The sequence below is a fragment of the Pantherophis guttatus genome, chromosome 4, assembly GCF_059756535.1.
Source record: "Pantherophis guttatus breed Tessera chromosome 4, ASM5975653v1, whole genome shotgun sequence".
Classification (NCBI taxonomy): Eukaryota; Metazoa; Chordata; class Lepidosauria; order Squamata; family Colubridae; genus Pantherophis; species Pantherophis guttatus.
The window spans coordinates 66,868,432-66,891,985 of NC_142066.1; the positions used below are offsets into that span (position 1 = coordinate 66,868,432).

Below are 23,554 nucleotides of genomic sequence, written 5' to 3' on the forward strand. Positions count from 1 at the left end.
TATACAGTGATTGAAAACAAAGAAATAATGATCTGGCATTATAGATCAAGTCCAACAAAAAGAGGATATTTGAAATGAGTGCACCAGTTCTGGAAAGAACAACATCCAGAATCAGAAATAACAGAACAGAGGCTAGCAGAGCAATGTAAATTTATAATATGAAATAAAGTACTCACAGAAGCAGAATTGGAAGAACTGCAAAGGTTATCCAGGTCAAAGAAATCAAAGCTTGCCAGAAGTAACTCAAAATGTAGAGGCAAACCAGGGGGACTTGGCAGTAGAGGAATCCAACAAAGATATACAACAGTATTCATTTAGAAATCAGGCACTCTCTCCTTTGCCTCAGGAAGAGCAAAGCCCTCTAACTAAATAAGTAAAAGAATTGAAACAAAGAATAACTAAGCATCTAGAACAGCACAAAAACATCAGAATAAGGCTGCATGCATTGAAGCTTGTTCCAAAGAAACATCTAGCACAAGCATTAAAAGATGCAAATACTGCAATGTCAATTATAAGCACCAACTTACTGCAAGACGTAAACAATTAATGTATAGCATAACTTGCATCCCCAGGTAGGGATGCAAAATCAACAAAGAAGAAAAAAACTGAACAGTGCATCATAAAAATGGAAGATAAGACTGGAAAATAAGTTCAGCAAGATAGATAGATAGATAGATAGATAGATAGATAGATAGATAGATAGATAGATAGACAGACAGACAGATAGATAATTTTATTTCTATACTGTCCCTCTCCCGAAGGACTCGGGGCGGTGCACAGCCAAGTAAAAAACACAATACAAATCCGAATTAAATTTAAAAATTATTAAAATTAAGTTAAAATTAAGTTAAGATTAAAATTAAGTTAAGATCAGACACAAGCAAGCTAGATGAAAGAAAAGCTGAAGAACAAGAAGACCACAGAATACCTAATCGAGAAATACCACTTAGAAACAAGGAAGATCAAGGAAGGACTGGAAATAATAAATCAGCAAATAACAGCTATAGCCAAGAAGATCAACAGATATGAAGCTTGAATTGCAAATTATGGGCAGAACCTCCAATTTCAATCCAATCAGGAACATTTCTATCAATCCATCAATGGATAAACTGCAGTGAATCAGTTAGTACTTGACAAGGAAGAAACTGCAGTTTTGGGTGCAGATATGGAATAACCCAAAGAAATACAACAAGGACTCAGCTTGATTAAAAGAGGTAGATAAGAATAAAAAAAGAAGTTGCAATGGAAGAACTAGTAATAACAGCAGAAATGGTAGAGAAAAAAGCAGGAAAATCAAGAATTGATTAGCACCAGACGAAGATGAACTGCATGATTTTTGGTTGAAACATCTAATTGGTCTATACCCATTCGTTACTAAGTAGTTTAAGAACATACTACAAGGAGGTGAAATTGAAGAATTCTCCGAATGGCTCAAAATTTCCTCTCCTGGTTGTCCAGAACCTGTCAGAACCTGCTGGATTTCACCCCTGATTCTTGGGTTTAAAGTGTGCATATATATTGTGTTAGCTGAAGATCCTCCTAAGCTCTTCAGCCAACTCACCTGTGCTTAACTGAATGATAGAAATCTATATCAAATTCTAAATACAAATATTGACATAATAACATGCATCTCTTCCCCCTTCTGCCATTCAGAAAATACATAGAAAGCTGGACAAACTGGAAATTTATTTCTAGTCTCTGGAACACTTTTATATTTTTGCAATATTACTATTATGCCTAGAGTTTTTCCCTCTTGAGTTCAGAGTGGTTTTCTTTTTTTGAGAAAGTCTGCATTTGTAGGTTTCCCCTGCCCTCCAGCGCAGTTGACTTTGGAACAGAGTGATCTATTGAAACATCAATGCAAAGAAAGAATGCATCACTGTATAAAGTTCATAATGGAAAGACAGAAGAGAAAATAGAGCATCTCCGTTTTTGATTTTATGCATCTTTAACTCTTTCTTAATGAAAGCTTTGAGATTTTAGGCTAAAATAAAGTTTACTTACAATTACTGAGCAGTAATGATATCAAACAGTTAAGAAAAAGTGAGTTAATAGTGTTCAACACAAGTAATCATGTTAAATACTAAAATTATTTTTTTTTAAAAAAAAACTTGAATCCTCATATCTCTTGGAATGTATTGTATTGCAAGATGTTAGAGTAAATTAAATTCTCCCCTGCACTCTAAAGCATCAATTTCCTTATGGTAATTATCTGCTAGATTGGATCTGTCAGTAGCAGGGAAGCATGCCTGACATTATACCCTCTTTACAAAAATGATTACAAAAAATTAAGACGAATGAGTAAAATTAAGGTTGGGACTGGTAAGCCAATATAAAGCTCTCATGGATCACTTTACCCAAGGTACCATTGTACTGGAGGCATCAGCTTTTAATGACTAGCCATATAATGATGGGAAGTCCATTAAAATGCTGCAAAGGTAACTGATCAGAGAGATAAGGGCTCAACAATGATTTTTCAGCCAACTAGAAGCAATTTATTATACACAAAAAACTGACCTCTAAATGAAATGCCTGGATGGATGAGGAAGTTTTTGCAAGTTGGCAGGTTTTCATCCTGAGAAAGTTTTTACAAATATGACAGGATTTCATTTTTGTCTCATTTTAATCTCCTTCCTCTTCCTTTTTGGAATTTTTCCACCCTACATGGAATTATGGTACTCAGCTTCATTATATCAGTTCAAAAATAAATCAAAAGCAGGCATGAATGCAAGACAGGCATTTCTTGCCAATCACGGTTCTATGAAAATCAAATTAACTTCAAAACAAGTGGTACTTTTAAAACAAATATCAATATATATTGTTGTCCAAGGAAATACAATCTACTACTATGGCATATTAGTTAGGGCCTATCACCTATCAACCCTGATTTGATACAAAACGTTTTGAGTCTAAAAGTAAATTGATTTGGGAATTTAAGTTATACAGAGAGAACCCATCCAGGATCTTATGCTCCTGAAGAAATACAAACATCTTCTACAAAACAAAAAGAGAAAACTTACTAAAATTTCCTGGCAGTGATTGGTAACAGCTTCCCAAGCCAAGAGTTCTACTTTATTTTGGCACCTGTTAGCTTCCATCCATTTGATAAATCCTTTTCACTTTTTTATCTTACACCTGCCTTTCTATGGAAGGACCCTTTTAGAGCATTATAGTCAAAAGAAGGGTTTCCTGACTTCAATTTAGCTCTCAACACCAACCTGCACCCAAATGGGGTCCCAGTTATAAGTGTTGAAATAAATACTCATTAATCAGCTAAAACCTGGTAAAGCTGCATGCAATAATTTTATCATGCCTGAAATACTATGAAATAATCTGGAATGATAGAACACCCCCCCCCATTCCTTGCCTCTCTGTTTACTTATATTGATCATACTGCACAAATTCTAGAGACGTGGAAAGGTATAACTATTATTGTGTCTATTTACAAAAAGGGCACCCAAAACCTGCCCGCTAACTATTGGCTTATCAACTTCTTAAGGATAATTAGTAAGCTCTAGGTTAAATGTTTATACAACAAATTAGTCAATTGGAAAGCGTAGAGCATATTCTGGGAGATGAACAAGCAATCTTCAGCTCTATTTATGCACTTATTCCTCAACACCTGGCCAAAAAATACATGTCCAAACCAGATTCATCCTTATTTTCTGCATTTATAGATTTCAGGTCTGCATTTGATTTCGTTCCCAGAGAAAGGCTCTGTTCTAAGCTTCTGCATACAACCATTGACAGATTTCTACTATTGCTTATGCACAATCTTGATAAGAACTCCAGAATCAAAATCCAATGCATTCTAGCTCCTCTGCTGTTTAATCTGTATATGAATCAATTTTATGGCCCAATTAAACTAAATTAGAGCACTATCCTCCAAAATTAGCTAATAGACATATTGCATTTTTGTTATATGCAGATGATATAGTACTTTTATCACAACTGCAAATTAGACTTAGGCGACTCTTAAATGTTCTGGTTAGTTACTGATCTGAAGAGGCTTTTAAAACTAATTATAGTAAACCTAAGAACATGATGTTTGCAAAAAGACCTAAATTGCACATCAAATCAATATACCACTTCTGTATATGCATAGAAATGACTTGTTTTGTTCCAGATGTTCTGATTCCCAGCCTTAACATTGCAAATAATTATTTTGTGTGCAGGAGTATGAAGGAGTGGATGAGTGTCAATCATTTGAAATTATCTGAAACGTATGGCCACATTTTATAATAAAATAAATAAATAACTTTATTGTCATTGTATGTGTTTTTCCATGTCATCAATATTTTAAAATAAACACTTGCCCATATTTACATAGTTTCTACTCAGATCTTATTCCTTTTGAGAATTTTCAAGGAATAATATATGTTCTGTGACTTAACAATTACATTGTTGAATATAATTAATGACACATTGAAATCAGCTCCAGAACAAGCATATATGCATACACACGTCTGTATACAAAATGAATTCTTCTAAGGTTGGTACAGCAGAGATTCCATGCAGTAATCTCATAAAATAATGTCTTGTTTAAAAAGAGAAAGTTGGCCCAAATCTGATTTGATTTTTCAAGATGTTTTAAATGGATGAAGTAGCTTCTGGTCTGGAGAACAATAAAAACTACACAAGAGAGACTGGATGGAAGGCAAGGATAACCTCTTAGTTAGAACATGTGTGCTATGCAGTCATCTTCACCTCCCATTTCCAACTCTATTCTGAAGTTCCTTTAAGGACCTACCTATTATATAAATATGAGCTTATTTACGGAATCAAAGTGTTTATAGTTAATATAATTATATGACACCTTGCCAATATTTGATTTGCTAGTTGACTGGAAAAACACTTTGATTGGGGTCTGTTTAGTCAAATTATTTAATCCTTTTGCAAGCCAGCCACTGAAAATAAAATAAAATAATGGAAATGAGAGTGAAAAGATTTCATGGTTGTATGTGTGCTTTAAAATCCCACAAATTATCGGTGATAAAATTATCTGTGATAAATAAAGAAATAAACAACAAATAGTATAATGAACTTAATTCAGGAAAAAGTAAATTTGTTTTAAATTTAGTAGATATCATAATGTCATAATGAAAAAAGAAATGTTCTATCTTCCCTGGCATTGCTTTGTCAGAATCAGTAAACATCCCTAGAAAGCTATCACTTGTCACAGATGGACATGAACTGAGAGTTGTGTATCTCTAAGTCATTTTATTCACCCTTTTAACATGTGATAGAAAGGAACAACTCCATTTGATGAATGACCACTTGTTTAGACACAAGAACAATGTGCTTTTAAAATGTGGGAGATGGTAAAAATTCAGCATGATTTCAATCACTTTGTTATTTTGAGGTATCCCCTGACAGGGTTGGGTAAAAAGAAAAACGCAGTATAAAGAAATTTATCAAGGAGAGATCCAACCTAGAACTAAGGAGAAATTTCCTGACAGTGAAAACAATTAGCGGAAAGGCTTGTCTCCAGAAGCTGTGAGTGCTCCATCACTGGATGTTTGTAAGAAGAGATTAGATAATCTATGTCTGAATTTATCCGAAATGTCATAGGGTTTGCTGCTTGAGCAGGGAGGTTTGGACTAGAAGACCTCCAAGGTCCCTTCCATCTCTGTTATTCTGTTATTTTGTTCTGTTATTTTTTATTTTCACAGTGATAAACTAGGCATGGCAAACAAGAGTCTCTAGATAATGTTTCCCAACCTCAACAACTTAATGATGTGTAGGCTTCAACAATCAGAATTCCCCAGGGGAATTCAATTCTGGAAATTAAAGCCCGCACCTCTTGAAATTGCTGAGGTTAGGAAACACTTTTCTAGAGGCAAGCATAGCTCACTGGAGTTTCCCGTGTGTTTGCAAAATTCTTCCAAAACTTCTCTTTTCTCCCAATCCACCAAGGTTTGGAAACAACCTTCACTTATGTGAATAAATATTATCTGGAAATCTGATTTCCATATGAGGGGGCATCTCTGAGGACAGCTAGTTGACAATGAGGGAAAAAATAATTTGCTGCTCTTCAATATTGCAAACTCCCAGAGGGATTAAACGGGGAACAGAGCATTAAGAAATGTGTTTTTTTTTTTAAAGATTTGCTTGGTGTTCATGCACATCTGTATATCATATTTTGATGCTTTATGTATATGCCTATATGTTCTGGAGGACCATCCACAGGAAGGGTAGGTAGTAATAATTGCTTTCCTAGAATAGAAAGGTGAGAGAGCAGAGCAGAAGAATTGTCCAATAGGAGGTCTTGGTAGCCTGTTTGAAATGAACACATTTCTTCCTGAAGTGTGTCACTGTGGAGAAGATTTCTTAAACTGTTTTACAGCAGTGTTTCTCAATCTCAGAAATTTCAAAGTTGTGGACTACAGCTCCCAGAATTCTTCAACTAGTATGCTGACTGGAGAATTGTGGAAGTTAAAATTCAAACATCTTAAAGTTGCTGAGATTAAGAAACCCTGGCAAACCAGCATGAGCACAGGGCAGAAACTGCTTAAATGTAAGTGTGGATATGCCCAAAAGTATCTATTGTATCTAGAATGACATATAAGAATCAATACAAAATAAAAATAATGTTGATAAAACTCAATACACATTATCAAGAACAATGTGAGAATCAAAAGAAGCTATGTGAACATAAAACCCATTGTAAAAAATTACAGAAGAATAAATACTGTAATCTGTAAATACTGTACTGTAAATATTGTAAATACTGTAAAAGATCGCTATGTGAAAGAATGTCCAGATGAAATATAATCCAAGATCCTTGAGAGCTCAGTTGCCTGCACCAGTCTATGATACCCCTGTTTTCCCCAAAATAAGACATCCCCTGATAATAAGCCCAATCGGGCTTTTGAGCACATGGCAATAAGGCCAAGCGTTTATTTCAGGGTTCAAAAAAATATAAGACAGGGTCTTATTTTTGGGAAAACACAATAGAAATATCCTCTAAAGTTCCTAGAAGAAGTGTGAAGGAGATGAAAAGTAGTTTCAAAATGCCAAAAGAATTTTGTCAGAAGTGGCACAGGCTTATTTCAAATACTTTCTTGGTAGTCTTAGATCTTTAATTCTTAGCAAAATCTAAAGCAAGTTATTGAACTTAAATAACAATTCAGCACAAATAGTTGAAATACAATATTTCAATCTACTGTTCATCAGTTAAAACAATTTCACTATCACAAAAATTATCAGAAAGGGGAACTATTGTGAATAAGAAAATGTAGCTGGATGAAAATGTTCAGGAAAGGAAAGATGGAGATAGATGGCTACCTTACATAACATGATAAGCTGGTTATAAGATTAGTCAAATAACAAATTAAATTGACATAACTTTTAAAAAGTATGTTACAAACATATAATTCCCTTTAAAAATAAACTCCAAAGTAAAATCTACTTTGATTGGTCTTGGGTTGATTTGACTAGGAGAATTCAATATTTAGTATTATAGGAATAAATTATATAGGTAGTATATTGCTTCCAAGAAAGAAGAGAAACATAATGCCTTTTGTTCTGTAACTACAAAAGAGTGTATTCATCTGAACAGAATTCTAGTTAATGGAGAAGTAATTCTTTTCACTCAAATAGTGATAGCAGGGGGAAGAAAGGCACCAAGATTTTCACCAACTTCTTTATGTTTGTATTATCTACAGTATAACTTTCCGCAAGTCATATCTGAGTACCGATACCATTGTCCAGAATGCAGAAAACCAATATCAAATTGGGAGACTACATGGTGAAGGTGGGATTCCAGAAAGACGAGTAGCACTAGCACTAGCACTTAGACTTATATACTGCTTTACAGTCCTCTCTAAGCAGTTTAAAGAGTCAGCATATTGCCCCCAACAATTTGGGTCCTCATTTTACCCACCTTGGAAGGATGGAAGGCTGAGTCAACCTTAAACTTGATGAGATTTGAACTGCCAAATTGCAGGCAGTTGACAATCAGCAGAAATATCCTGCAATACTGCAGTCTAGCCACTGTGCCACTCTGGCTCATAAGTAGTACTGGAGAAACCACTGGAGTTATAAGACAGACAGATAGAGGGAGACAATGCTAGTGGTGTCAGAGTCTTTGCTTTGTGACATCAAATACATTGCTGACCAGAGTGCTTGAACAAGGCCAACCTTAGAGAGCCTGTAATGACAAGAAGGTTGGACTTTCTCTCCGTCAGGATAAAGGCTAAATTAGGTTTCAAATGTGGAGATTTTTTCCTCTTCCTCTGACATTGCTGGTACTAATGGTGCTAGCTGAGCCCCTCTTCCTCCTCTAAACTGAGTCTGTTCCAATAGAGTAATGTCCCTTGTTAGAGAAGCCACTCTTTGCACCTGTGGCTATAAGCTGTAAGCCACAGGAATCTTCTCCATCCCTGCTCACCAAACTGAATCCATTTCTTCTAGCAGTTGGTACTTCGCTTATTCTGAACTTACTGTAAGATGGATACTCCATCTTCTTACCTCTTTAGAACTGCTTCTGCTTCTGATAATTTCTTTTCTGGAAAAAAGAACTATTTAGTTCTGTTTTGGAAAAAGAACTATCCAGATTCAAAAGAAATAGATTTAAACTTACATTCATGTGTTTCTACCCCTTTTAAACATTATTTACTTCCAATTCATTTTATAACACAAGAACGAGGAATACCAGCTCCTCTTTACACTATCTCATTTTACTCATCCATTGGTTTTCTGTGTGTTGTTTATCCATGAGACATTTTTCTTTCACTTGGTATATTCATTATGAAATCATTCTCTGAAAAGATACAGGCCACTGGTTTTTTGCAATTTTCATGAGCACTAGTTATGTTGAAAGCTAAGCTTTTTGGTCCTCTTGCTTCAGAATTGCATTAATATTTGTGTGACCTTTACTGGGTAGCAGATGAGAAGCATTAGGAATAAAATGATAAATCCACAGAGATAGTATGCTTGAAAATGGTGGATTTTATTGGCCATCTTGAGCCAACAGGAACAGAAAAAAGGCATAATCTATTTATCACTAAGTTGTAAAAAAAAGCATAAAATACAGGTAGTCCTCAACTTATGACAACTGCGCTCAAAATTTATGTTGCTAAGTGAGACAGTTAAGTGAATTTTGCTCCATTTTATGACATTTCTTACTACAGTTGTTAAGTGAATCACTGCATTTGTTAAGTTAGTAACACAGTTGTTAAGTGAATCTGGCTTCCCCATTAACTTTGCTTGTCAGGAGGTTGCATGACCCTTGGACACTTCTACCATCATAAATATGAGTCAGTTGCCAAGTCTTTGAATTTGATCATGTGATCATGGAGATGTTGCAATGGTCATAAGTGTGAAAAATGGTCATAAATCACTCTTTTCAGTGCTCAAAGTACGTTGTAATTTCTAACAGTCACTAAATGAACTGTTATAAATTGAGGATTGTCTGTAATTCTACTATAACTGGGATATTGTGAGTTCTAGTCCCATTTTAGGTACAAGGCCACCTGATGTGTTACTCCCTCCCTCTCAGCCCTAGGAAAAAGGCAATGGTAAAACATTTCCATTGACAGTTTATACTATGTTTCTTTCTTTCTTCTTTCATTACTGAATTTAGGAAACATTCAAAAGTACTGATTGCTTCCTTGGAATTGGATAGTTAGGAGCAGTAAATCATACAATCGAATCATAGGACTGGAAGGGACCTTGGAGATCTTCTAGTTCAAACCCCTGCTCAGTACCAGGAGACTGAATAGCACCACAGTAAAATGGTTGTCCTGTCTGCTCTTGAAAACTTCCAGCATTGGAGCAGCCACAACTTTGGGAGGCAAGCTCTTCTCTTGATTAATTGTGCTCATTGTCAGGAAATTTCTCCTTGGTTCTAGGTTGGATCTCTTTAGTTTCCACTTATCAAGTTTTGTCCTGCCCTCAAGGACTTTGGAGAAGAAGTTTACCCCTCTTCTTTATGAAAGCCCCTCAAATGTTAAAAGACACCTATCAGGTCACTGTTTTACTGTTTGATAAGCTAGACATATACATATATGGTTTAGCCTCCAGACCTCTTTATCACCTTAGTTGCTGTTTTATGCACTGCACTCCTTCTAGGGTGTGAACATCTTTTTTTTTTTTTTTGGTATCATAGTAACCAGAACCAGACACAATATTACAAGTGTGACCTCATTAAAGCCATATAAAGTAGTACTACCACTTCTTGTGATCTTGATTTTATTGGGATTTTTGGCAGCCAGGTTTTAGTAGCAAATTGATAATATCCCACTCCAAAATGGGATATTATTTGAATGACTTGCTCAGTAATTTCATATAGGTGTTAAACAGCATGGGGGACAACACGAACTATAGGTCAGCGATGCCAATATGTTAAACATTAATCTCATAGCACCATCTTCTGGACATACCCAACAGAAAGCACCATAATTATTGTGAAACAAGACCCCTAAGGCCTAATGCTACCAGGCAGTTCTGAGGAAACTAGGTGAAAGCTGCACTTTACTTTTCTAATTTCTATCACATGTCATGCAACAAGTTGATAAAAAAGAAATTTGAGCAACGTATCCTGAAAGACCAACTGAAATAGATTGTAAAAAATCAGTATCATTCAAATATGTCTGATGACATGGGCTACCACCCTTTCTCAATTGCTTTTCTCAGCAATGCAAAATAATTGTAGAGATGTCCCAGATCAAGTGAATTTTTTTACACCAAAAATTTTACAACTGTCACCATAATGGCTAGATCTAACCTGCCAAGTTATATAGTATACTTGGATTTCAGAAAAGTATTTGACAAAGTAGACCACAGCCTACTTCTTGGTAAATTAGAAAAATGTGGAATAGGCATTGGTTGACAAACCAACGTGTAGTCCTTAAAGGAACTACATCTACATGGAAGGAAGGAAGCAGTAGGGTACCCCAAGATTCTGTTCATAAAAGATGAGGGAACAGATTTAGAAACAATTTAGATGAGGGAATAGAAGGGAAACTCATCAAATTTACAAATGACACTGAACTGGGAGAAATAGCTAACGCCCTAGAAGATAGGCCCAAGATCCAGAAGGACCTTGACAGAGTTAAATAATGGGTGCTATCTAATAAAATGAAATTCAATAGTGAGAAAAATAAGGTTTTACACTTAGGCAATATACAGGTATGGAATAGGTGGAAACTGGCTCAATAGTAGTAACTTGCAAGAGGAATCTTGGAGTCCTAATGGACAATCATTTAAATATGAGCCAGCAGTGCCAAAAAAGCATTGCTGGCTTAACAGATAGAATTAAGATTATGTGAAGTGTTGGTACTGCTTTATAATGTCTTGGTAAGACCATATTTGAAATATTGCACCCAATTTTTGTCACCACAATATAAAAAAAAGTGGTTGAGATCAGTGGTGGGATTCAATTTTTTTAACAACAGGTTCTGTGGGCGTGGCTTAGTTGGGGGTGTGGCTTGGCAACCATGTGACTGGGTGGGCGTGGCTAGCTGGTCACGTGACTGTGTAGGCGTGGCTAGCTCGTCATGTGACCGGGTGGGCGTGGCTATGTGCATAGGGACTACTCAGAGGGCTGAAAAAAGTCATTTCTGACTGGGCCTCGCACTTTTGACCGGTCCTCACACTTATGACCATCCTCACATTTATGCCCGTGCAGTTTTCTTAACAACCATGTCACTCATTTCACAGCTGCTTCTCTTCACCATGGTGACAAGATAGGGCAAAAACGTGAAATGTGAAGACAGTCGTAAGTTCGAGGACTGGTCAAAAGTGCGAGGACCAGTCAAAAATAACTTTTTCAGCCCTCTGAGTAGTCCATATGCACAAAAGGACTACCCAGAGGGCTGAAAAAAGTGATTTCTGACAGGTCCTCGCACTTTTGACCGGTATTCGCACTTATGACTGGTCATCATTTATGCCCATTGTAGCATTCTTAACAACCATGTCACTCATTTCACAACTGCTTCTCTTCACCATGGTGACAAGATAGGGCAAAAACGTAAAATATGAGGACAGTCGTAAGTTCGAGGACTGGTCAAAAGTGCGAGGACCAGTCAGAAATAACTTTTTCAGCCCTCTGAGTAGTCCATATGCATAAAAGGATACAGCAATAGAGAGGGATGAAGGAAGGGAAGGGAAATTAGAGTAGGAGTGAGGGTAAGAGAGGGAGGAAGAGAGGAGGAGAAGGAGAAAGGAAGAGGAAGTAGGGAGGAAGAGAAAGTAAGAAGGAAAGAAAAGAGAGAGGTGGTAGGTTTGAGGAGAAAGATTGCTGTACAATAAAAAAGATGAAAGGGAAGAAAGCCAACCCCAAACAAATATAAAGATATTAAGATAAAGAATGAATTGTTAAACTTTAAAGAATAAAAGAGAACAAATATGAATAAATAACAATAATTAGAAACACACATACAAACATACAATGTATTTTCTTTGAACAGAGTATTTGGCCAGTTCACAAATTTAAACAGTGTTTAGTCATTTCAATTAAATTTACAATTTCTATATTTCCTTTTTGCCATATTTATTCCTCATCTGTTTTTGTGAAAAAACCAATATTACCCTTCATCATCATCTCTAATCTTAATCAAATTCAATTTTTCCCTTCTATTCTATATTATACCCCTTCCCATTGTCATCTATTTTTATATCCATCCTCACATTGGTTAATTATGTAATATTACAGTTGTTTAATATAAATTCAACATTTTAATATAAATCAATTATATAACTTCCTTTTTTGTATATTAATATGAACATGAATATTCCAATTATTTCCATGCAATCCAATTTCTTACAAATCAATTAATTATATTTACCAATAATAATAAACCAAATAATTTCCCCCATATATTCCTCCAAACCACAACTTAACCATTTCTGCTTTCAGAAATATACAATTAATAGTATCTCAATTATTACAATTCCCTAGTTAAATAGAGCTTTTTTTCTTTTGTGTTTTAAAATCTTGAACTCTCCTCTTTTTCCCTAAATTTCCCATTGTTTGCACCTACCTTTTTTGGTGAGGAAAAAGAAAAGAATTCTGCCTGCCTAATTTTCCAACGTTGCAGCAACAGCAAAGCAGTTTCAGTTTCGTGTTTCAGCAGAGCTAAGGGAAAAAAAATCTGCTCCAGGACTCTTTGCAAGGAAGCAGCAGAGCCCTGGGCAAAACAGCTGAGAGCAAGTCAGCTGGGGGTCGGGAGCCGATCTAATCAATGGCTAATTAGCCTATGCTGAAGCTCCGTGGGCCAATAAAATTACAAAAAAACACCGAACCATTTGTTAAATTGCTGGCTCCCGCACCCCTCGCCCACCACTATTTATTGGCAATAAATAGTGGTGCGGAAGGGCAGGGCAAGCCAGCAATTTAACAAACGGTTCGGCTGCACCACTGGCTATAGAGCGGCCCTTTGAAGCCCCGTGGCAAGAATTTGAAGTTTTTTTTCCTCTAGCCATCAGCTGGGACTCCGGAGGCAGCAATAGATTGGGAGTGGGCGGGGTAAGCGAACGGCCGGCGATCCAACAAAGCAGAGAGTGAGGGTGAGCGAAGGCGTGGAAGCTGCTTTCTCCATCCTGCTCTCTTGCGTCCGGAGCCTGTGGGGAACCACGTGGCAGCCCACGTGGATTCCAGGCAGCGGAACTCAGGCTAGGGAAGGGGTGGGCAATTGTGGCTCTTTTACAACCTGTGGCCTTCAACTCCCAGAATTCCTGAGACAGCCAAGCTGTCTCAGGAATTCTGGAAGTTGAAGTCCACAGGTTGTAAAAGAGCCACAATTGCCTACCCCTGGCTAGGGTAGGCTGGCGCCGCGCTGGTGGGAGACGGGGCGGGCGAGCCAGCAATTTAACAAATGGTTCAGTGTGCTGCGGGGCCAATAAATTACAAAAAAACACTGAACCATTTGTTAAATTTCTGGCTTGCTCGCCCCATTTATTGGAATAAATAGTAGTGCGGAGGGGCGGGGCAAGGGGCGGGGCGAGCCAGCAATTTAACAAAGGGTTCGGCCGAACCCCCTAGAACTGGCAGAATCCCACCACTGGTTGAGATTCTAGAAAGAGTACAGAGAAAAGTAACAAAGATGATTAAGGGGTCTGAGGATAAAATATATAATGGTTGCAAGAATTGAGTATGTCTAAGTCTAGTGAAAAGAAAGACTAGGAGCAACATGATAGCAATGTTTCAATATTTGAGGTATTGCCACAAAGAATAAGGAATCAACCCATTTTCCAAAGCACTGAAAGCAAGACAAGAAGCAATGGATGAAAACTAATAAAGGAGGGAACCAACCTAGAACTATAGAGAAAAGTGAAAAACTTTTCTGGGCAAAAAGTGTTTGGGTAGCTACCACAGGTTCCACCCTCTGAGAAGGCCAAGTTCTCAGCATGTGCTGGCCTCCACCCACCCTGCCAGGAGAATGAAGAGCCAAGATCAGCAGCAACATGGGCAGCCGCTTGGCGGCCAGCATGGTGCTCGCCACAGCCAAGAAGTGTCCCAGCTCATTGCTGCCTGCACTTTAAAAAATGAGACCTCCCCAAAAATAAGCCCAAGAGTTTATTTTTAAACCCAAAAGAAAACAAGACAAGGTTTTATTTTCGGGGAAACATGGGACTCTGTGGTAAAAAGCAATGTAGACTTTCTTGGTTATACATGTCATAGGCTAAAAAAAAGTCCCAGAGGTAATAAATGAACACTATTTTACAAGGCACATTTCTTTGACTAGGATTAAAGAAATAATTAATAAAATTGAGAAATCAATATATTTTAATGAGTTATGGGATTTTCATAAAACTATATGGAAAAATGTGTATTTTATTAAAATATGCTATGTACTTGAGTGTATTATTATATGGAACATTACTTTTCTATCTCATAAAGGCAAACACTGAAAAAGTGTTGATTTTTAAAAACAAATCCATGTTACAATTTTTATTTCCCACTGGGACAAATGTTTTTTCGCATTTTAAGTCGTTCTTTTTCCTTCTTATTGAAAGCATTCTGTGGATCAGTGGTTGTAACGACCTGTGACATGGGTCCCCAATGGGGGAATTCTTTTGCCTGTCCATGTTCAGTTAAGTATCTGCAATAACAAAAAAATATTTTTCATTTGAATGTGAATTTCAAGCTCAATCATCCCCATTCATGTCAGGAGAAAGCAGATAGAATTTAGAATTTATTTATCATAATAGCATGCACATCAAAACTAGTATGATTTTAGAATTCTGTTTTGGATTTAAAATTATTATTGTTTAAAAGCATTATGCACAGTCTACAGGACATAAGTGCACTAGTATCTCACTACTATCGTATGTATATAAATGATAATACAATATACTAATTATATTTAGAGTATATAGTCAGTTGGGAGAGATAAGAAAGAGATATATAGTATATAACATACACTGTCCTCATAGTTAAAATATATATACACAAATGTGGGATATTATATACTAATATTCATTTGCTTGATCTAAAAACATATCTTTCCAACAATCCTATAGTTTCTATACCATAGTACTGTTACGAGAAAAGGGTGCTCATACAAAGAATATTGCTCTTTGACAAAGGGAGTTTATGTCTAATTTGAGACTGATTAAGTCCAGTAATACCATTGTTAAAACCAATGTTATCTCCAAATGTAATTGTTCTCTTTTTTTCTTTTAAACAATTCAATAAATCTATTACAAAAAATGTAGTGTTTCCTGGGAAATCTTCAATTTGTAAGACATGTTTACCATGGTGAATAAAAACATTATAAGATAGAATGTAGTTTCATTTAAAATTTGCGTATGATTTCTGTGGGAACTAGAAAATCTAGGTTAATAGACTTAAGAAAAATAAGCTAACTGAAAAAAATGCGAATGCAATCTTTGGGTAAACGGGTAACTGAAAATGTTATTGGAGCTGAAGTACAAAATAAAGATCTCAAAAGTGCTTTTTCAAAAGGCAGCTGGAGTTTTACTTTGAGCCTTTATTTTGTATGTCTATAGAGATTCTCAGTCATCCAGGTCATGATTTTTTCACAGGTGCTTTGTCAAAAGGCAAATAGACTTTGTTTTTTCCTTGAGGAAGACGTTTTTCTTCTCATCGAAGAAGCTTGTTCAGTTCTAAAGTTCAGTCAGAACGGAAGAAACTTCTTGGATAAAAAGCAAAATGTCTTTCTCAAGGAAAAAACAAAGTTTTACACTTTCTTAGTGAAGGCTAAAAATAACATGGATGTTATTAGATAAAAAAAGCTAAGGAAAAAATAACTGATGCAATTTTCTCTAACCCCAGAAGTTGTTTAGAAGAGAGATAAAGATATTGTATATACAACATTGTAGCATGCCACATGCTCTTTAGCGATCAGTATTCCACTCTAAATTTTAAATGGAATGCAGGAATTCTGGAGCAAACTGCTTTTGAATAGTCATTTCCAACTGTTACGAGATTTGGCTCTCCCCCCCTTTTTTTTTTTTTACTAAACCACAGAAATACCATCTTAATATTTAATTGTTCCTTAATGAAATAACCGTAATTAGGATTTTCTTTATAATTCATATGAGCAAATTAAGTAATGTGCCTTACACTTACCCATACATTCGTGAAATTATTGATGGCAATGCTGGTGGAAGATTAGAATTTACTGGTTGGGTGGCTGACCAATGAACCTTGCCGGTGTATCCAAAGGTGTTTGGAGATCTAAAGGGAAAAGTTAAAGGGAATTGATTAAATGGGCACAAGCTTGGAATAATTATTTCCTGATAGCTCTAATTAAGCCAAAAGTGCTGGCTTATGTTTGTACTTGTGAGAAAGGGATGTAGAAGAAAGTAACACATTATAGTATGAAAATTATATTGACTTAATACAGAACAAAAATTGGAATAAATAAAATGGCACTATCAAATATATTGTTTGTGGGGAGTCCTATCCACATTCCTAGCTAGTGAAAAAAATCTGAAAAGAGGACATTTCTACATCACCTCTCTCTCAAAGCAAATGATAGAAAGTTAATTCCAGATTCATTAAAAAATTAGTCTCTTTATAGATCAGGCAAACCACAGAATATCATCTATAAGCTAAAGAGGCCAATATACCCACACTGAACAAACCTAATCATATGCTCTCAATATGAATATATTGCAGGAAATAAGCTATTCTTTTATGTAGCTGAAAGAGTCTTAATTTGGGAGGGGATTTCTAAAAAATAGGAAATGCATTCTATTTCCATATTTTCAAATTATACTGACTAGTATATATATGGCTATTCAAATATAATCGTTCTAATAGATAATGCAATTCCATCAAGTCTTGTGGATAGAGCACTGTAGCTCAGAGAAGAGAAGAAGACCCATGAAACGTGAAATTCCATTATACGTTGCAATATATCCAGTAATATTGGAAAAATTAGCTTACCCTTAATAAATGTTTAAGATTGAGAACATATGAATCTCATTACATATTGCAAAGAATTATATTTGTAAACTGGTCTGATCTTTATAGCATACAAAGGCAGAGTTAACATGGAACTTTTTGTTACAATTAAAGCTATTTCGTTGTTAATGGCTATTTGTCATCTGAAAAATTACCAAAATAAAGTGTGAGAAAAAAATTAATATATTCCTACCTGTATTTGATATACAGTAGAGGCCAAAATTGTGGAAACCTTTTGGGAAAATTGTATTTTTGAGGTTTGATGGCTAATAACACCACTTTTTTTTGGAGTAGTACCATAAAATTAGCGTATTTTCCAGTGTATAAGACGACTGGGCATATAAGATGACCCCCGACTTTTCCTGTTAAAATATAGGGTTTGGGCTATATTCGCCGTATAAGACTACCCCTCTTCCAACGCACACCAAATAAAAATTAAAAAATATCAACTGGCTCACCCACAATGTAAAAGCAGCTATGCTAGACCCAAAATGGCCCCTGCAACAAGCAGGAACCTCACACAGCCACAAAAAGCCCAAAAACCCAACTTTCACACTTTACACACACAAAATTCCACATACAGCTTTGTGAGATTTTGTGTGTTTGTGTAGTTAGAGTAAAACACTACAGAAACACACTAAATCTCAAAAAGCTGCACAAATATTATTTTATTTTATTTTATTTTTATTTTTATATGAAAGCTAAATTTAAAACTTCCTAAACTTTAAATGGCTAGGTCTAAAAAAGAACAACTAAAAAAAAAAACCAATTAACTATTTTTTTTAAAGCTCCCAAAAGGGAAAAAAACTTACCCAATAGAACAGGGGTCTCCAACCTTGGCAACTTGAAGACTTGTAGACTTCAACTCCCAGAATTCCTCAGCTAGCTTTGCTTTGCTGGCTGAGGAATTCTGGGAGTTGAAGTCCACAACTCCCTGCCTGCTTGATTGCAGGCAGGGAGTTGCTTGCTGATGGAATGGATTGCAGGCAAGCGAAGCAAGGCAAACCTTGCGACTAGCAGCTAAGGTAAGCAAGCTGGAGGGGGAAAACTTTTTTCCTTTTACTTGGCTCTGGCGATCCAAACTGAATTGCCTGATTAGCAGGCAACTCAGCTGGGATCGTCAGAGCTTGGATCGCCAGAGCCATTTAAAAGGAAAAAACTTTTTTCCTTTTACATGGCTCTGGCAATCCCAGCTGAGTTGCCTGATTAGCAGGCAACTCAACTGGGATCGTCAGAGCTTGGATCGCCAGAGCCATGTAAAAGAAAAAAAGTTTTTTTTCTTTTAAATGGCTCTGGCGATCCCAGCTGAGTTGCCTGATTAGCAGGCAACTCAGCTGGGATGGTCAGAGCTTGGCTCGTCAGAGCCTTTCAGGCTGGTCTGCCTGGTTACAGGAGAACGACACCCGGCATATAAGACGACCCCCGACTTTTGAGAAGATTTTCTTGTGTTAAAAAGTCGTCTTATACGCCAGAAAATATGGTATATATCAATGGAAAGGTAATTTAATTTAAGAATGTAATGCTTTTCAACCTTTGTTTGAGATAAAAGTGGCTTTTTTTGTGGAATTGTAGATTTTAGGCCAAATTCCTGCAGTCTGCGCCAAACACTCAACTTCACATTGCATTGCACCATTTCATCTTGTATACACCCAGATGATTTTCTTCTGTCATGTAGGCACAGTCTCTACATCTTCTTCTACCATCACTTGCTATTGTGCACCTTTTCCTGCTTTTACCAGTGTGGTTTTGTAGTGACTGAGACTCCTTATACCTCTTCAAAAACTTAGAAATGCCACCTTTGGTTAAGTTTCCACCAAATTTTCTTCTAATTTCTTAATAACTGTAGCTTTGTTCTCTTAATAATACTATTTTACATCACTTTCCGGGTGACCAGTCAACTCTTTGCACCATTACTTTAATTTTATTATGTTTTACAAGCTCAGTAAATGAAAGAACACAAAAAACCCCCAACCAACTTGATAGTGATCTCATAACACACTAACAAATGTCCTCCTCTCAGCTTCAATACATGACATCAATAACTGAATCCCACTATGATCTGATTGGCTCATGCGCATTGGCTGCAATTAGATGAAGGAAAGCTACCTGATATCAACCTAAGCAAGTTGTGCTTCTTTTTTCTGGTTATTTGGATATAACCTTTCATAGACTACATATATTTGAACAAACTTTGTTGCATTACATTCTTGATTAAATTATCTTTCCATTGATATATAATTCATATATCAAAAAAAAAAAGTGGTGTTATTAGCCATCAAACCTCAAAAATACACCTTTCCCAAAATGTTTCCACAATTTTGGCTACTACTGTAACAGCAGCAAATGCCAGATCTTTTGAAATGATTTAAAAGGTAGGTATTATTTATATAATTGCACAAATACATATGTCCCAGCACTGTAGCACTTGGAAAGACGTAGTCCTTAGCTTCTTAAAAGACTACACTTATATCTATATTCAATGCAATCCCCAAATCTCTGAAGCTCAGGATAGGTTAAGAATACCTGGATATTTTCAAAATAAAGAATTTCAGACTGATCATTTGTTCCTGCTTAAAATTACTTATGCACAATTCACATTTCCCCATTTCCATCTGATTTAAGATCCATACTTTCTTCTTCTTCCTTTTAATCATTTAACCAACAAATTATTATAAATGACATTCTGTTTGACTTCCTATTACTATCCCATTCTGTCAACACACTGATACCGTATAATTGATATCTGTTTCCCTGAGAGAGGGAAAAAACATTATTTATAGAATACAGAATAACTGGAAGAGACCTCGAAGGTCTTTGAGTCTAAACCCTATATACCATTCTGGATAAACAGTTGTCCAAACTGTTCTTAAAAACCTCCAGTATTGGACCATCTACAATTTCTGGAAGCAAGCTGTTCTATTGATTAATTGGTCTCACTATCAAGAAATTTCTCCTTAATTCTAGGATGGATCTCTCTTTGATAAGTTTCCTCTATTACTTGTCTTGCCTCAGGCTTTAGATAATAGATTGTCCCCCTTTTCTTCTTTGTGACAGCCTCTCAAATGTTGGAAGACTGCTATCATTTCACTCCTAGTCTTTCTCTTTGTTAGACTAGACATTATTTCGATTATTAGGCTATGTATTATCTCAGCAGCTATGAATACATTATATGATCTTGTGCATTTTATGGTATCTAAATTTATTCTTGTTTATTCTACTCCAGTATTTCATGTTTAACAATGTAGGCTGGTGGCCCCCAGGGGGAGGGCTTTCTCTGTGGGGGCTCCCACCCTCTGGAATCAGTTGCCCCCGGAGATAAGAAGAATCCAGGACCTCAATGCCTTCCGTCGTTCCCTGAAAACCTATCTTTTTCAGCAAGCCGGGTTGGCTTAAGAAGAAATTTTAAAATTTTTAAATCCTTTTAATTAGTCTGTGATTTTTAATTTTTTGGGCCAAATTTTATATATATTTTTAAATGTTTTAATATTTGTATTCTATGTTTTTTATCTTGGCTGTACACCGCCCTGAGTCCTCAGGGAGAAGGGCGGTATATAAATTCGAAATTAAATTAAATTAAATTAAATAAACCTAAATAGTATTGCTGTTCTGTAATATTCAGTTCCTCCATCCTCTCTTGATAGGTTTTGTTATTCTATCTTTAAAAACCCTGGAAAAGAACATGCACATCTAGGATTGGTATGATTCTCCCAAACTGTAACCGGATCTATTTCTAAGAAGTATTTGTTTAGATTGTTTGCTATAGCCAGGCCTCCTTAATTTAAGATTTGCTTGCATTTTTTTATTTTGGTGAGTGCACATTTTGGGTGATTTTCCCCTTTTGTTGCTAGTGTACCTAAAAAAAGATTTTATCCCCCCTTTTAATAGATTTAACAAGTTCCTCCTTTTTGTAAATTTTAGCAGCACTAATAACTTGGCTTCCTTTTGTACATTTTTATACACCTTTCTATCAGCTACTGCATTCAAACTAGTGCTGCAACTACCAAAAAAGCCAGTGCAGTCCTAGATTGCATGAACAGAAGGATCACATCAATATCATGTGAAGTGATAGTCCTGCTCTATACTGCACTAATGAGGCCACACTTGGAATACTGTATCCAATTTTGGTCACTGTGACATAATTTTTTTCCCCAGACCCTAGAAAATGCAAAGAAGAGCAACAAGATGATAAGTGGTTTGGAACTCAACTGTATGATGAACAGTTAAGGGAATTAGTTATGTCTAGCCTAATGAAGAGAAGGATTACAGGAGACATGATAGCAGTTTTCCAGTACTTGAGGGGCTATCACAGAGAAGCAGGGGTGACATTCCCCAAAGCAGCTGAAAGCAGAATAAGAAGCAAAAAGAGATCTCTTTTTATTAAATCCTAGAACTAAGGAGAAATTTCCTGATAGTGACAGCAATTAACCAATCAAACGGTTTGCCTCCCAGAGTTGTGGATGGTCATTGCTGGAGGGTTTTTTTTTTTTATTTATTTAAAAAAAATCAGATCCCCAATTTTCCAGGATGGTATAAAGATTCCTGCCTTGGGAAGAGGATTGGACTAGAAGATCTCCAAGTCCCTTGAACCCTTATGATTTATCTGTTCCTCCAGAAAGAGTTCACAGGTCAATCTACATATAAATTGTTGATGGGAAAGATAATTTTGTGATTGCACTTCACGTAATTTATTTATTAACTTTTCTACTTGTAATTCTCCCACTATTTGCAAACTGCAAAGTTAGAAATTATATACCTGTAACATCTTTTTATGTTTGTAATGAGTTCATAATCTGAAAGCAATACCCCATGATTCAGAGCCTATTCAAAAGTGAATAGCTGAGCTTTTCTTCTCGATTTCCAATGGGTGTAATTTGCAATATATTATGATATTTACACCTAAATATATAAAGCTACAGGAGTCTTTTAGTATCCAGTTTAAAATTAGATAGGTACAAATAAATAGTGCAATTTAAATAATTATATTATATTTGGTTCATTTGTTAAAAAAAAAAAACCCAACAACAACCAGAGATTATTCAGCAACTTGTCATATTTACAATTACTCCACAATAAACCTTATATTTAGCACCTACTTGTGCTGTAAAATGTTTAAGATAAATAAGGAAGTTACATGTACTTCATGATATACCTAGAACCATATGCACAATTTTTCTATTTTTGGAGAAATTATTATGTAGGAACGACCCAAATGAAACCACATTATCCCTAAACCCCAGCAATCATCTTAACTTCATTCTTCAAAACATTATTAACCCTCAGAAGAAAGATCATAGTACTTCAAAGTTTGGGAAATTGTATATTTTCTCCATTTATCAAAAACTGTCCTTTTTCAGCCATTAGCTCAGTTGTAAAGAAGTAATTCACTAATATCCTACAATATAAAGTTTAAAGACCAACAAGAATACCATTTGGGAACTTATGGAGCATCCAGTTTTTATACTGTAAAATATATTGTGCATCAAAACATACATTATATTGCAACATATATTGCAATATCAATGCAATAAAGAATAATTTCTAATAAAAATGATTATAGCATATCCAACCAAAGCAACATACTGTATATGCAGTCTGTCTACAATGAGCAGGTGTCATGAACAGTATGGTTTCAGCAGTTTGTATTTCCATGATTATGCCATGTGTTTTTGGTCACAGATATGACACCTGCACTTCTTCAGGAAGTCAACAGTGCTAGTTTTACTCACTGAAAGCTTATCTTTCTTGACATCTAACTTAGCTAAGTTAGCTATAGCATATAGCATTTGGTCAACACAGGTTTAGTGTAATTTGTTAACTAACTACCAACCACTATAAGCACATGACCATTTTTAATATTAATTTTAAAGCACATGTTCAGGCTCTCTGTGTTTTATTGCATAATAAAAGATTTCAGGCTTGGCATTGTTTTTTGAGACTGCTGCACTGATAAAAGAGTTTTTCTGTGCATATCTGATAAGAAGAGAGTGTAAATTGATACCACTTGCTTTTAGCATGGTCTGCAAAGCTCCATGGTAAAGAAATCTGGAAAACAAGGATTATGACTATTAAAGTTTTTAACAGTGATATTCAAAAATTGAGTAAAATGTTTCTTATAAAAAGATAGTTTTATGAAATATTATTTATTAATATTTTATTTTCCAACAAGAAATAGAA

The 23,554-nt window shown here is 35.8% G+C and overlaps 1 protein-coding gene and 1 long non-coding RNA gene across 2 annotated transcripts in view; both read right to left on the bottom strand.

The window, feature by feature from the left end:
* Positions 1-11,588, bottom strand: part of LOC117664946 (uncharacterized) — a 40,196-nt gene extending 28,608 nt beyond the window's left edge. The window contains exon 1 of the long non-coding RNA XR_004591205.3: positions 7,886-11,588. This is a non-coding gene — a long non-coding RNA (uncharacterized LOC117664946). The remainder of the gene's footprint in view (positions 1-7,885) is intronic.
* Positions 11,589-14,863: 3,275 nt separating this feature from the next.
* The window catches only part of SPMIP7 (sperm microtubule inner protein 7), a 43,646-nt gene continuing 34,955 nt past the window's right edge, over positions 14,864-23,554 (bottom strand). Inside the window, exons 8-9 of the mRNA XM_034416420.3 lie at positions 16,541-16,648; positions 14,864-15,047 (exon numbers count right to left, since the gene is read on the bottom strand). Of these exons, the coding sequence (XP_034272311.1) occupies positions 14,897-15,047; positions 16,541-16,648 (259 nt within the window). The 3' untranslated portion in view covers positions 14,864-14,896. The remainder of the gene's footprint in view (positions 15,048-16,540; positions 16,649-23,554) is intronic.